At 54.3% G+C, this 15,782-nt stretch overlaps 1 protein-coding gene across 1 annotated transcript in view; it reads left to right on the plus strand.

Annotated features, from left to right (window-relative positions):
- ZFPM1 (zinc finger protein, FOG family member 1) overlaps positions 1-13,727 on the plus strand; it is a 203,376-nt gene extending 189,649 nt beyond the window's left edge. The window contains 6 exon segments of the mRNA XM_038753764.1: positions 1,500-1,709; positions 5,931-6,155; positions 7,421-7,516; positions 8,149-8,293; positions 9,204-10,071; positions 10,073-13,727. Of these exon segments, the coding sequence (XP_038609692.1) occupies positions 1,500-1,709; positions 5,931-6,155; positions 7,421-7,516; positions 8,149-8,293; positions 9,204-10,071; positions 10,073-11,695 (3,167 nt within the window). The 3' untranslated portion in view covers positions 11,696-13,727.
- The last annotated feature ends 2,055 nt before the right edge of the window (positions 13,728-15,782 follow it).

Genomic DNA, 15,782 nt, shown 5'->3' on the forward strand with positions numbered 1-15,782 from the left:
GTTGGACAAGTCCGTGTCCCACAGTGGGGTGTACGGTCTTAATCCCCATTATACAGATGAGGTAACGGAGGCACAGAGAAGTTAAGTGCAGAAAAGTGGAGCTGGAATTAGAACCCAAGTACTTCTTACTCCTAGGCCTGTGCTCTATCCCTCAGCCACGCTGCTCCTCACATGCACATAGTAAGCGCCTAACAAATACCATAAAAAGTCACAACCTCCCTGTGCCTCAGTTTCCTCATCTGTAAAATGAGGGGGAAAAAAATACCTGTTCTGCCTTTCGGCCATTGAGCCCCAGGTGGGTAGGTCGATGTCTGATCTGACTCTTAAATAATGATAATAATAATAATGATGGTATTTGTTAAGCACTTACTATGTGCAAAGCACTGTTCTAAGCGCTGGGGGGATATACGGTGATCAGGTTGTCCCACGTGGGGCTCACAATCTTAATCCCCATTATACAGATGAGGTAACTGAGGCACAGAGAAGTTAATAGTAATGATAATAATGTCATTTTTTAAGTGCTTACTATGTGCAAAGCAGTGTTCTAAGTGCTGGGAAGGTTACAAGGTGATCAGGTTGTCCCACGGCAGGGGCGGGGGCGCTCACAGTCTTAATCCCCATTTTGCAGATGAGGTCATTGAGGCACAGAGAAGTTAAGTGACTTGTCCAAAGTCACCCAGCTGACAATTGGCAGAGTGGGGATTTGAACCCATGACCTCTGACTCCAAAGTCCGGGCTCTTTCCACTGAGCCACGACTTGCCCAGAGTCACACAGCTGACAAGTGGCAGAGCCGGTATTAGAATCGATCCCCAGCTCTTGGCACGGTAGTTGGCTTACGGTGAGCACTTACTAAATGCCATCCTTCGAAAGAAATGAGATCCAGGGAGCCCCAGATGCAGTCTTCTAGACTGTGAGCCCACTGTTGGGTGGGGACCGTCTCTATATGTTGCCAACTTGTACTTCCCAAGCGCTTAGCACAGTGCTCTGCACGCAGTAAGCGCTCAATAAATACGATTGAATGAATGAATGAATACCAACCCTGGGGAAGACAGGGGAGGAAACAGGTGGGATGAGGGAGAGAGCAGAAGGCTGGGAAATCAGTGGGATTGAGAGGGGAAAATAAAAAGCTCTGAAGACACTGGGAAGAGAAGAGAAAACACAAATTTTAGCTAATGTCTCTTTAAGAGGGGAAACTAGTGGGGGAGGGAGAGAAGAATTTCAGCTTGGTTATTTACACACTGTTAAGCAGAATGATATTCCCCCCACTCCCTGCCCCTAGGGCCCAGTAGCTCCAAAACTGGGCAAGGGTTTGATTGAACTCAGCCGGGAAAAGTACCCTGGGTGGTTTCTTCGTTGAAACAGCCAGCCCTGTGGGAGAGCCCACTCTGCTTCAGCCAAGGCCTTCTCTGTGTGACGCCTACGGCCGGGAGCCTTCGCCTTTGGGTTCCTCCTAGGGTGGGGACCGAGGGACTGACGAGGGTCCATCCTCCATCCCCAGAAGAGGCCGTTTGGTGCAAGACAACGAAGCCCGTGTCCGGAGAGGAGCTGATGACCACCTTCATCATGGCTGAGCCCCAGGGGATCCCCAACCACACAGTGAAGACGGAGCCCGGAGATCCCACCTACCCCGTGACCCTACATTCGGAAATTCAGCTTCTGCCCCAGCAGGCTGGCATGGCTGCCATTCTGGCCACCGCCGTAGTCAACAGTGAGTAGCCGATGGTCTGTCTCTCTTATTCTAAAAGGGGTTCCTGTCTTCCTCCTCCTCCTCTCTCTCTCCTCCCCTTCCTCATTAAATACTATTTATTGATTAAAGCCTCCTCCTCCCCACCCTATTTTCCAGGCCTCTAGCCCCTCCCAGCAGCAGGCTTGGGCTGAGCTCATGATTAAATCATTCTTAGGGACAGTCACCTCTCAAGAAGCCTCCTTCAAAGGGAGATCGAGGCCCAGTTAACTCTCAATTACCCCTGGTCAAAGAGGGAAGGGATCTCCTGGCTAATTGAAATTCACAGATAATCCCCAAATCTCATTTTAACGAAGGGTTTCAGCGACCTTCCCCAGCAAACCTTTGACAGGCCCGATGGTTCCCAGGAAGCAGTGTGATCTGGTTGTAGGTTTTTGTTTTTAAATGGTATTTGTTAAGCATTTACTGTACTCTAGGTAACCCCGGGGTAGATACTAGCTAATCGGGACAGACAGAGTCCCAGTCCCACATGGAGCGCACAGTCTTAACCCCCTTTTTACAGATGAGGTAACTGAGGCACAGAGAAATTTAGTGACTTCTCCAACGTCGCACAACAGGCAAGATGGAATTTAACCTCTCTCTCCCTGCCCACCTTCTGGTGGAGGTCTTAATTAGGGGTGAAAGAGGCCCAAGGGCCTCAGCAGAATGGAAAGGAGGAAAAGCAGTTTGGCCTAGTGAAAAGAGCATGGGTCTGGAATCAGAGGACCTGGATTCTAATCCTGACTCTGCCACTTGTCTGCTCTGTGACGTTGGGCAGATCATGTAACTTCTCTATGTCTCAATTACCTCATCTGTAAAATGGGGATTAAACACCATGAGCCCCACAAGGGACATGGATTGTATCCAACCTGATTAGCTTGCATCTACCCCAGCACTTAAAAATAAAAAAGGCTTAGGAGTCTAGGTAATCCATAAACCTGTGATGGTAATCGGTTCCTGAAAAGTTGAGCATATACTGAATGGAAGTGGGAGGGAGGCAGAGGTATGTAAAATAATGATGGTATTTGTTAAGCACTTACTTTGTGCCAAGCACTGTTCTAAGCACTGAAAAAAGGGACACGAGTTGAGGAGAGAAGCACTAATTCCGGAAGGACTCCCCTTCCCCCCACTAAACGTATTTATTAGGTGATGGCAAGAGCTAGTCATAGATTAACTTTGGCCTGGATTTCTGAGTCTGATTGCTGACTAGATCTCCGATGTTCTGACCATGAGGTATTGACAGGTCACACCTGGGGCCCAGGCTCTTTTCAGTGCAAAACAAGGTAAAAGTTCCCTCCTCTCACATCCTTTTCGTTCCAAGAGCCTCAAGGGCAGGAACCTTGTCTTTTTATGTTTTAATTGCTTTCAGTGGTTTCCACAAAGTAGGCGTTCAGTAAATACTGTTAAAGATGATGAAGCCTGGTCTCAAAGGTCATCGGTGACTTCCTATTGGCCAAATCTAGTGGACCTTATTCTAAATCTCCTCAACCTCTCAGCTGCCTTCAATGGTTTGGACTACTCCCTTCTCCTGGAGCCGAAATCTAATTGAGGTTTTTACCGACACAGTTCTCTCCTGGTACTCCCCTTTGGCTGATCATTCGATCCATCAATAGTATTTGGAGAGCAGCACGGCTTAGTGGATAGAGTCAGAAGGTCAAGAGTTCTAATCCTGGCTCCACCACTTAATAATAATAGTAATGATGATGATGATGGCATTTGTTAAGCACTTACTATGTGCAAAGCACTGTTCTAAGCACTGGGGAGGTTACAAGGTGATCAGGTTGTCCCACAGGGGGCTCACAGTCTTAATCCCCATTTTACAGATGAGGTAACTGAGGCCCAGAGAAGTTAAGTGACTTGCCCAAAGTCACACAGCTGGCAATTGGCGGAGCCGGGACTTGAACCCATGATCACTGACTCCAAAGCCCGGGCTCTTTCCACTGAGCCACGCTGATTCTCCACTTGTCTGCTGTGTGACCTTGGGCAAGCCACTTCTCTTCTCTGGACCTCAGTTCCCTCATCTGTAAAATGGGGGTTGAGACTGTGAGCCCCATCTGGGACAGGGACTGTGTCCAACGTGATTTGCATGTCTCCACCATAGCGCTTAGTACATAGGCTTAGTATGTGCCTGGCACATAGTAAGTGCTTAACAAATTCCATAATTATCATTATTTGTAGTGTTTATTAAGCTCTTACTGTGAGCAGAGCATTACATTAAGCACTTTAGAATTACATTAAGCACTTGTAACAGAATAAGTAGACAATATCCCTGCCCTCAGGGAGTTTACCATCTAATGGGAAAATGATCCTTTGACTGCGCGCTCTCTCTCTCTCTCTCTCTCTCTCTCTCTCTCTCTCTTCCTCTTCCCCCCGCCCCCCCAGATCCTAAATGTTTACTCTGAAAAATGTACCAAAGTTGTCCAGGCTGTAGTTGACATACCTACCATGGTTTGCCCTTTTCTCAGCAGTTCCGTCCCCGCCTCCCCCCTCCATACACACACATTGAAGAGAGGAGGCAGGGAGCACCTTGGGGCCATTGTTCCCAACCTGAAGCTGATAGTATTTCCTGACTGACCTGGAATCTGCCTTTGATCAATATGTTCTGCAGGAGTCTGGAAATGCCCCTTCGGAAGGAACAATGAAATCCATATGTAACAAATGGAGTTGCCAAAGATGTTTGCCCTGGGCTGTCTAGATATGGTTTTAAAGGCAATAAAATCCTGGTTTGAAGGGCCATAAAAACCCTGATTAATTAGGAGGGAGCAGCCTGGATTTCATTCAGAAATGGTTTTGCTCCTCGTCTGCCAGTAAAGGCAGCATCCTCTCTGAGATTGCCAGGGAGCTCAGAGCTGCCAAAGCTTCCCCCCGCCCCAGCACAACATGGAGAGAGGTCAACGGATGGGACTGGAAGGAGATGAAATGCGGCCTAGAACAAGCAGGAAAAGGACAGAGGGAGATCTGGGAATGGCAGCCAAGTAGAGAGAGTTGGACTGAGGGAGAGAATAGGGACAAGAGTGAAAGACCCCCATCCTTTCCACACCTCTTCCTTGGTAATCCCTGCCACCTATCTCTCCCTGCATCCCCAATCTTGTGGTTTCATGTGCAGTCACTCCTGTGCATGCGGACCATAACTTATAGTCTGTTGTATAGCCCCAAGCCCCAGGCCAGTGCTCTGCACACAGTAGGCTCTCCATAAATGTTTGATAGTTATGGTTTTTATTGTGTGTTAAGCACTAGGGTAGATAGAAGATAAACAAATGAGACATAATCCTGGGAAGCCATTGCTGTCACTCAAAAGACACCAGATGCCCCTTTGCCAACCCGGAAGTCATAAGCATAACGTACGTTTACCTGTGTTATGCAGGGCACACAACATAACATAATTAGATCGTAAGGGACCTTCTATGTAGAATTGTAGAATGCATTCCTTGGGAATCCCCTGACCTCTTCCCTCTCTCCAGGCCATTGCCTTCCCCTTCCAGGCCCCCGGGCCATTTCTGAGCCATGGGATGTGGCAAAGCTGAGGAAGGACTGGGCATTAAAATAAAAATGCCAGCAATAGACCCCCACAGAGCCTTATCAGGGCCAGACAGGGGACAGACCAGCTGAAAACCGGATTGGTGTAAAACCGGAGGAATGGCCACCTTAGTTGTTGTGGAGGAGGACGGCGCAGTTGCAACATTTCCTCAGTCACTTCCCAAATACTCTGCCAGATAAGGATTTGCCTAAAATGGAGTCTGGAGATGCCTTGGGGTTTGCTAGGGTTCCAGAGCTGGATGTTGCTACAGTTTGGAGGGCCAGGGAGTTGGGGCTAACAGCTGTTTGGGGGAAAACCATTGGGGTTGGAGTCCCAAGGGTGCTCAGGAGAGGGGACACTAAAACATCAATCAATAAGTGTTATGTATTGAGCACATACTATGTGCTGAACACTGTACTGTAGTAAGAAAAAGTTGAGAAAGCACAATACAACAGAGTTAGTGAAAAGGAGGAGCCATGATTGCTTCAGGTGCCCAAGGCAAGGCAGTGTCCCAGCCACCGACCCCTGGCTGTGAGGGGAGAATTCGTGGGCGGGGTGAGGATTGGGGCTGGTGGAAGTGGGCAGAGAAGACCCCCAACATCAGCGGCTTTTGTTAAACGGAGACCGTCGGGGGAGCACGTGAACACGACAAGCTAGCCTCATGCCTGTTTCCCCCGCCTCTTCCCCAGAGGACGTCTTTCCCTGCAAGGACTGCGGCATCTGGTACCGGAGCGAGAGGAACCTGCAGGCCCACCTCATGTACTACTGCGCCAGCCGCCAGAGCTCCAGCTCCCCATCCGCGGAGGAGAAGCCCAAGGACACGTACCCCAATGAGCGCATCTGCCCCTTCCCCCAGTGCAAGAAGAGCTGCCCCAGCGCCAGCTCTCTGGAGATCCACATGCGCAGCCATAGCGGTAAGGACGCCCTGGAGGCTGCTGTGAGCCAGAGCCGGAAGGACACCTGGGTGGCTCCTCACAGCCACATGTCCTAATGGTGTCTCTGCCCCTGCTCTTGTCTCTCCTTTCCATCGGGTCATGTTCTGGCCTCCCGAGCAGCAGAGACATGGGCTGAGGGACAGGCTCAGCAGAAAGGGCACTGTGGGGGTCCCTTGAAATGAGAAGTTGGGGGTGGGAGTCTCAGCTCTCTCTTGGATCCCAGGAGCAGCCATCTCCCACCCAGAGGAGGGTTGGAGCTCGCCAGGGGCTCCTTGGCTAGTAAGGACCTAGAGGCCCAGCTTCTTTTGGGTCCTCTGCCTTTACCCCACACAGAATTGAGTGCGTACCAGGCGATGTCCTGCTGTCTGCTTGTAGAGAAGCTTCCAGAGAGGGCACTGCCCAATCCTTTGTCCTTGTTAAGCACTTACTCTGTTCCATTCACTAGGCCAAACCCTGGGTTAGACACAAGCTAATTAGGTTGGACCCAGCCCATGCCCCTCATAGGGCTCACAGTCAATCCCCATTTTATAGTTGACATTACTGAGGCACAGAAAAGTTACATGACCTGCCCGAGGTCCCACAGGAGACAAGTGGAGGAGCCGGGATTAAAACTCAGGTCCTTCTGATTCCCAGGCCTGTGCTCTTTTCACTAGACCCTGCTGCTTCTCATGCTCTCTCTCTGCCTCGGGGCCTAGATCAGAAACAGGGGCAATAATAATAATGGTATTTGTTACTTTGTGCCAAGCAGTGTACTGAGTGCTGGGGTTGATTCAAGACAGTCAGATCAGACACAGTCCTTGCCCAGTGTGGAGTTCACAGTATAGATAGGACAGAGAGCAGGTGTGGAATCTCTACCTTATAGAAGGTAGAGAAAACTGAAGTTCAGAAAAGTAAAGTGACTGGTCCAAGGTCACACGGCAGGCAAGTGGCAGAGCCAAGACTAGAAACCAGGTCCTCTGACCGCCCCCCACCCCCAGCCACCCCCAGGTCCATGCTCTTTCCACGAGGCCACACATATCCACCCAACACACACACGCCCGCATTCTCATCCCTCAGCAGAAATGGGCCTAGGTATTATTTTCTTAGCTCTGGCCTGCCCTGACCCCATCTCATCCCCACAGTGCATTGGTGTAAAAAACCTCCCCACCCAGGCTACGGCCCCCAGGCAATCGCCACTTCTGCCGCCCCTGGACCCAGGCCGCACTCCACCTCCTAACGCCACCCTGTCACCTTCCATCTTGCAGGAGAGAGGCCGTTTGTCTGTCTGATCTGTCTGTCGGCGTTCACCACAAAGGCCAACTGTGAGAGACACCTGAAGGTGCACACAGACACACTGAATGGTAAGAAGGAGTGGCAGGAAGGGAGGACCTGTCCAGGGACTGTGGAGCAAGACACACACATCCGGCCCACTACACTAGAATGACCCCAACCACGCAGGCTGAAGATCTGAGAATTGCAGACCAAAGTCAGGAAGGCCGGCGGGATCCAGAAGAGACACGGGCAGAGAAGCCCAGGGGTGGGGAAAGAGGGGCCTGACCTTCAGCTTCCTTTTTTTTTAATAGTATTTGTTAAGTGGTTATTATAGGTCAGATTACTCTAAGCCCTGGGATAGATACAAGTCAATCAGGCCTGATATAGTTCCTCTCCCCCATAAGACTCCCAGTCTAAGTAGGAGGGAGAATAGGTATTGAGTCCCTATTTTGCAGTTGAGGAAACTGAGGCACAGAGAAGTTAAATGGCTTGTCCAAGGTCACACAGCAGATAAGTGGCGGAGCCGGGATAAGAACCTCTGGCTCCCAGCCCCGGGCTTTATCCATTAGGCCACGCTGCTTCTTATTTCTTGCCGTTAGTCTTTTCACTAATACGTGCGCCCCACTCCCAGAGGGCATGGTCCAGGATCTGGATTCCGCAGTTATTAGCAGTCCCAGTCCCACCGCACCTGGGGCACTGACTCTGGGCCCGATGCTTTTAGGAGTCTGCCACAGCTGTGGCTTCGTCTCGACCACCCGGGATATTCTGTACAGCCATCTGGTGACCAATCACATGATCTGCCAGCCGGGATCCAAAGGCGAACTATACTCCCCCAACTCAGGGCTCCCAGCCACTAAGCCGGCCCCCCCCAGGTAAGCCACTGTCCCGCGGGAGGGCAGAGCGGCCAGGACTGCCGCACCGAGCCTTGTGGTGGGGGTGGGCTTGGGGGTGGGAGACAAGGAGGGTGAGGAGGAGAAGGAAGAGGAGGAAAGCTAAAGTTATTCAGGAAAGCGGAGGTGGGGGAAGGTCAGAGGAGTGAGAGGTACTTGAGCTGCAGAGCTGCCTGGCTTATGCTTCTGCCTCCTAAATAATAATAATAGCATTTATTAAGTGCTTACTAAGTGCAAAGCACTGTTCTAAGCGCTGGGGAGGTTATAAGGTGATTGGGTTGTCCCACTGGGGACTCACAGTCTTAAACCCCATTTTCCAGATGAGGTAGCTGAGGCACAGAGAAGTTAAGTGACTTGCCCAAAGTCACACAGCTGGCAACTGGCGGAGCAAACTGCCACCCTATTCACTGCCCCATCCCTTTGCACAGATTTATTACTCTATTTATTTCACTTGTACATATTCACTATTCTATTTATTTTATTTTGTTAATATGTTTTGTTGTCTGTCTCCCCCTTCTAGCCTGTGAGCCCGTTGTTGGGAAGGGACCGTCTCTATATGTTGCCAACTTGTACTTCCCAAGCGCTTAGTACAGTGCTCTGCACACAGTAAGTGCTCAATAAATACGACTGAATGAATGAAAAGAGACTCAGGGACCAGTGGGTTATGAGCTAGAACTCCCCCCTCTCTGCCACTTCGAAGCCTGTTACCACCCACGTGCCCGCCGTGATCCTTTCCCAAGTTCTTGGTTTAAGGCAGGGCCTCCAGGCTGGCTCAGTAAATACCGTGACTGCCCCCATTCCGCCTCTGCCTCTCCACAGCCCGGGCCAGTGGGTCCAGAGGCAGTTGGGAATGCTGTTCTTGACCTCCAGTTCCCTCTTTTCCCCTCCCAGCAGGTCTGGCCCAGGGGAGGATCACCCCAGTCCTCAAATGCAGCGTCCCCAGCCTCGCCGCCGACAGTCTCCCCAGCCTCCAGCAGCATGTGATCCCGCACGGTCCCCCGGTGGCCCCCGCCCCTGGCCCGGGGCCCCTACAGCCCGAGTCCCCCCCTGCCACCCCGGACCCCGTGGGCCGGAGACCCCGGGCCGAGATGGAGAATGGAGACGCCCCCGGGGAGGGCTGCTCTTCCGCCTCGTCCTCAGCCAGCGAGGAGGCGATGCCAACCATGAGCGTCAAACAGGAGCTCGAGGAGAGCCATGGCGCCGGGCCAGAGGGGGCCACGGGCCGCTGCCCAGGAGAGCCCGGACCCTCCTCCAGGACCCCGTCCCCGCACAGCCCGCCGTTGGTTAAGGTGAAGTCGGAGCTGGCCAGCCCCACCCCAGGGTCCAGCCCGGTACCCAGCGAGCCCTGCCCAGGCCACGCCGGGGGCACCGTCTTCCTCCCGCAGTACCTGTTCAGTCCCGAAGCCTCCGTGGTCCCCCAGGCCTCGGAGATCCTAGCCAAGATGTCCGAGCTGGTGCACAGCCGGCTGAAGCAGGGGCACGGCGGGGGCGGCGGCCCCCCGGCCCTGTTCGCCGGGACCCCCGTGCCCAAGGGGGCCACCTGCTTCGAGTGTGAGATCACCTTCAACAACATCAACAACTACTACGTGCACAAGCGGCTCTACTGCTCCAGCCGCCACCTGCCCGAGGACGGCCCGCCGGGAGTCCGCAAGCCCAAAAGCGCGGGCCCCAGAGGCTCCCCGGGGGCAGCCCCTGCCCGGGCGCTCCTGTCCCCGCAGCCACCCGAGGGCCAGGGGGCACCCACACCCCCGGATGGGGGGGGACGAAGGGGACACCCGCTCCCCGCCCGGCCCCGAAGCCAGAGCGGAGGAGGGCGGCCGGCCCAGGGGGGCCTCCCCGGAGGCGGACGGAGCCGGGCGGGGGAGCGAGGGCAGCCAGAGCCCCAGCAGTTCCGGGGGCGACCCCGACGACGACCCCACCAAGACCGTGTGCGAGGCCTGCAACATCCGCTTCAGCCGCCACGAGACCTACACGGTGCACAAGCGCTTCTACTGTGCCTCGCGGCACGACCCCCCGCTGCGGCGGCCCGGCTCCACCGCCAAGGTGGCCTTCCTGCCCCAGCCGGTGCGCACCCGCAAGCGCCGCAAGCTCTATGAGATCCACGCCGCCACCGTGGCCACCGCCGCTGCTCCCGGGCCGGCCCTCCTGCCGGCCCCTCTCCCCCATCGCCGCCCCCAGCCACCTGGGGCTGACCCCACTGCCACCGCCACCTCTCCCCAGCGGGGCCCCGGCCCGGCCGACCCTCCCGCCCCGCTCCCCGGGGCCACCACCGCACCCGCCTCCGCCCCTTCGCCGAGTTCCGGCCCGGACGCCGAGGGCCCGATTGACCTGAGCAAAAAACCCCGCCTGCGCAGCGGGGAGGTCCAGCCGGCAGCACCGCCACCCCCACCCCTCCTCCCGCTGGCCGACTACCACGAATGCACACCCTGCCGGGTCAGCTTCCACAGCCTAGAGGCCTACTTGGCTCACAAGAAGTTCTACTGCCCCGCTGCCCCCCTCCAGCAGAGCGCCCTGGAGCAGCTACACAAGGTCAAGAGCCTCCCCAGGCTCCGACCCGCTGGGGCTAGTGCCCAAGGGTTTGCTGGGGAGGAGCCCGAGGGTCCTCCCGGGGCCCGGGTGAAAGTGGAGAAGGGGGCCGGCCCGGCCAAGGCCCCCAGCCTGCCAGCCGCGTTCCCCGCGGGGGACGTTCTACAGCGCTTCCTGGGCCCTAAGGCCCTCCACCTCCCCGAAGGGAAGGCCCCCCAGCTGGTCGTGTGTCCATACTGTCCCCTCAATGGGGCCGTCAAGGGAGACCTCATCGAGCACTTCCGTCACGCCCACGGCCTCTTTGTGGCCCAGCCGTTGGCAGGACACGTACTGGCCGAGGCCTCCGGCCCTCTGGCCCGGACGCCAGCTGGCAGTGGGGCAGAGAATAGCCTGCCCACTCCTCTCCCGCTTCCCCCCCTGGCCTCTTCTTCCACCGTCTCTTCCTCTTCCTCCTCGTCTTCCTCCTCCTCCTCCTCATCCTCATCCCCACAGCCAGGCCCCAGGCTCTCCAGGGACAGCTTCAATGGCCAAGACCCCAAGGAGCCCCCCATCTCCTCCAATGGCAGTCCTGTGCCTGCTGGCTCCCCCAGGCCCGTCCTGCCTCTCTCCCCAACGGGCCCCTCCCTGCCGCTGTCACCAGTGCCTGAAGCCCCCCTCCTCAAGCCCCCCACCCCGCCCGTGTTCACGGACAAGAGCACCCAGCCCCCACCAACCAAGAGCCTCCCGGCCAACGCTCCCAACGGCAACCACAGATACTGTCGCTTGTGCAACATCAAGTTCAGCAGCCTGTCCACCTTCATAGCCCACAAGAAGTATTACTGCTCCTCTCACGCCGCGGAGCACGTAAAGTGAGCTCTGCCCTGGCTCCTCCCTCCACACTACAGTCGGGGCACACGCATGACCTGCTCCATCCTCAACATGGCAGGCACCCCCCCAGCCCCGGCCAGGGCACCACCTCCCACGGGAAGATAGGAGTAATTAGGTGCCCCTGAGGCTGCCCCTCGGCTCCCCCAGCTCCCCTCCCCACGATGGCCTAGGGCCGGATTTGAGGTCAAGGCAGCTGGGCTGGGTGCATATGCTCTTCCTTTCCTCCTCCGGTAAAGCACAAAAGACCCTCCTGGGCACACAGACAAGCCTGCCCCGACCCTTCCCCAAGCCATCCCTGAATCCTCCCCGGTATCCTGTGGCTCCAAGGAGAGGGCGTGCTCTCTGCTGACGTGCCCGCCAACTTCTGGCTGTCATGAGGGGGTGTGCGAATGTGGGCGGGGGGGAACCGGTGGAGAGGGTGGGTGTGGGTTGTCGAGTCCTTAGGCACTTACTAAAACAATGCAATGGGCCATGAACGATCATAGATATCTCAGTTTTCTGGGAGGCAGGAGTGAGGAGAGGAAAAGGGTTTTCCCAGGCAGCAGCAAGTGTCCATTACACCCCTACCCTCAGGGTGGCACTGGCCGGGCCAGGCATGGACCATCCCCCTGGTCAGGGGAGAATTTTCCAGATCCCTTCCCTCACTACCTGTTTTCATTTCACCTCATTTGCTGTTCCTGCAGTCAGAGGCCCAACAAGGGATTGGGATCCCTGCCTTCTAACCCCAGCTCTGCCCGGTTTTCTCAAGGGCAGGCCGTTGGCCCCTGACAGGGAAGGGCTGGGCAGGCCGTGAAGACTAATCAGGCAATGGGCGGGTCTCTGCTCTTCTCCCCCACAATGACCTTCCTCAGGTAACTGGCCACCTGCCCATTTCCCCCACTCCAACTTTGATTCAGGTGCTTGGCAAGTGATTAAAGCAGGTGAGCAGATGTGGCCTGTGGCAAGATCAGGGGCCAGGAGTTTCACCTGTTTCTTCTCCAGATCTAATCCTCAGTCTAGAGCTGGGGTGGCTGATGAGCAGGAGAATTCAGGCAGCCTCCCTCTGGGCCCCTATCATGGGGAGAGCAGGGTGGGTCCCCCAGGCTAGAAATTGGCCCTTCCGATCCATAGTGGCCCTGGCGGGGACAGGCCAGATTGGGTGACTGAAGCAGACCTTGTATTGGGCATCCTGCCAGTCTCTCTCCTGCCAATTCTCCCATCATCCCCCCCCAGTATAGTGCAATCAGAAACAAGTGTCCACAGCAATATTTTGCCCACCTCCATATCTCAAAGCACTTTACTAATGGGAACTAGTTGTCCCCTGACCCCCCTGCCCTTCCAGGGGGACCACAGGGGAGAGAGGTAGCAGGACAGAGGGGTGAACTCCTGCCCCAGGCCTGCCTTGACCCTCCAGGCTCAGGGAAGGGAGTGTGGCCACGGTGTGAACAGTATCAAGGTCCGTGGTGAGGGAGAGGGAAGCAAGGAGCCAGGAGGCAAAGACTTGGAACTTCCAATCCCCATCACCAGAAAGGGGCCGACACTTGCACGATTTTCTCCTCAGTCTTTCAGGTAAGGGAGGGTACAACTTGAAGGTTTTTCTCTCCACACCCAGACCCCCAGGATCTCTCCCAGCTTGTGCCTTTGGGAGATTCTCTGAAACCCATTGCTTACAGTTAAGGAGGAGGCCTCGAAAGACCTTAGAAAAGGGTGTTGGAGGCCCTTCACGGAGCAGAATCCTGAGCCAAACTCAGCCCGGACGCAATCGTCAGTGGAGATTAGGGGGCGAGCCCAGCCGGAGGAGGTGGGCTATAGATGTGGGGCTTCTTGGGGGACCTCGAGCCCTGAGCTGGCTGGAACTGCCTCAGGAGTCAGGAGCAGGGAGAAGGAAGGTCCATCCCTCCTAAACTTTCACCAGCGGGTGACGGCCAACTGATACGGACTGGAAAGCAAACAGGGCAGCACTGAAGGAGAGATTGCCCCATGCGCTTGGGAATTGCTGTGTGTATAGGTTTGTACATAAATAAATATGTCTAATAAATTTCCCAGTGTGTGTTGGTGTGTGTGCAGAGGGGGTGTTAAGAGAGTTGGGGAGAGGAGGGGAGCACCAGAATAATTGTGAAGTATTTTAAGTGCTTACTATATGCAAGCACTGGGGTAGTTACAAGATAATCAGGTCAGGAACAGTCCCCTGTCCCACACGAGGCTCGCAGTCAAAGTGGGAGGGAGAACAGCTATTTCATCCCTGATGATGATGATGGTATTTGTTAAGCACTTACTATGTGCAAAGCACTGTTCTAAGCACTGGGGGGATACAAGGTGATCAGGTTGTCCCACGTGGGGCTCACAGTCTTAATCCCCATTTTGCAGATGAGGAAACTGAGGCCCAGAGAAGTGAAGTGACTTGCCCAAAGTCACACAGCTGACAATTGGTGGAGCCGGGATTTGAACCCAGGACCTCTGACTCCAAAGCCTGGGCTCTTTCCACTGAGTCACACTGCATCCCTACTTTTCAGATGAGGAAATTTAGTCACAGGCAAGTTAAGTGACTTGCCCAAGGTCATACAGCAGATTAGTAGTGGACCCAGGATTGAAATCTGGGTCTTCAGACTCCTAGTTCTGGGATCTTTCCACTGCACCAGGGTCGGTTAGGGGCAAGAGTAACTGCAAATAGGTTCATTCATTCAATCATATTTATTGAGCACTTACTGTGTGCTTGGAAAGTACAATTTAGCAACAAAGAGAGACAATCCCTGCTCACAACAGGCTCAGAATCTAGAACGGGGGAGATAGACATCAAAACAAGTAAACAGGCATCAATAGCATCAATCAATCAATCGTATTTATTGAGCGCTTACTGTGTGCAGAGCACTGTACTAAGCGCTTGGGAAGTACAAATTGGCAACATATAGAGACAGTCCCTACCCAACAGTGGGCTCACAGTCTAAAAGGGGGAAGTCTTAAAGGGGGACTTCTATAAATAAATAGAATTATAGATATATAGACACATCAGAACAAGTAAACAGGCATTAATATAAATAGGATTATAGCTATGTACATGTATACACAAGTGCTATGGGGCGGGAGGGTGGGGGTAGAGCAAAGTGGGCGAGTTTGTTCCAAGCACCGGGTTCTGTTTAGAGTTGTTAAACGATGCGAGGGAGGGTGGAGGAGGTTTATAAAGGTCAGTGACAACTTTTTAATAAGGTTTAAGTTTCTTCATGAGTAGTACCCGAGATCCAATTGTGTCATACTTTCCCAAGTGCTTAGTACAGTGCTCTGCACACAGTAATTGCTCAATAAAGACGATTGAGTGAATGCATGAATCCCAGGGCAGCCATTTGTGTGGGGAAAATGGTACCAGGAAATGAATCGCTCAAGTCGGCCCATGTAAGCCACTAGCACTGTGATCAAGTCCTCCAGTCGGGACATTACCAACGGGAAGCTCCGCCACCGGCCTGGTTTAGTGGGTGAACACTGAGGTGTGAGGGGAAGGAAAGGGGCTCCTACTGTGGCATTGGATGTCGCCAGCCCCATCGAAGTCAGTTGTCCGAACCTGTACTTGTTAAGTGCTTTTATTATGTGCCAAGCAATTTTCTCAGCACTGGGATAGATACAAGTTAATCAGGTTGGATACAGTCCCTGTCCCACATGGAGCTCACACTCTTAATCCTCATTTTACGAATGAGGTAACTGAGGCCCAGAGCCCAAGGTCACTGAGCAGACATGTGGCGGAGCCGGGATTAGAACCCAGGTCCTTATGACTCCCAGGCTGGTGTTCTGTCCACTTAGCCATGCTGCTTCTTGCTTCTTGGGTTGAGTGGTGATTACTGTTTCCCAGAGTCCATTCGCAGGGTGCCCATGATCACAGGGTGTCTTTGATCTTGGGGGAACTGAGGTGCTGGAGCCAGGGGGGCCTCAGTTCCCTTGTTTCCTCGGGGTTGGTGAAGGCAAAAGCACTGGGAACCGAATGGCCCCTCATCAAATCCAAGAGTGAAAAAAGTTCTTGACCGCTTCCCATCTTCCCATCTTCACTCCCGTAACACCACTTCCAGCAATGGCTGGTACTTGGGCAGAGTATAAGCCTTCCTCCCAA

Source organism: Tachyglossus aculeatus, chromosome 11 (genome assembly GCF_015852505.1).
Source record: "Tachyglossus aculeatus isolate mTacAcu1 chromosome 11, mTacAcu1.pri, whole genome shotgun sequence".
Taxonomy (NCBI): Eukaryota; Metazoa; Chordata; class Mammalia; order Monotremata; family Tachyglossidae; genus Tachyglossus; species Tachyglossus aculeatus.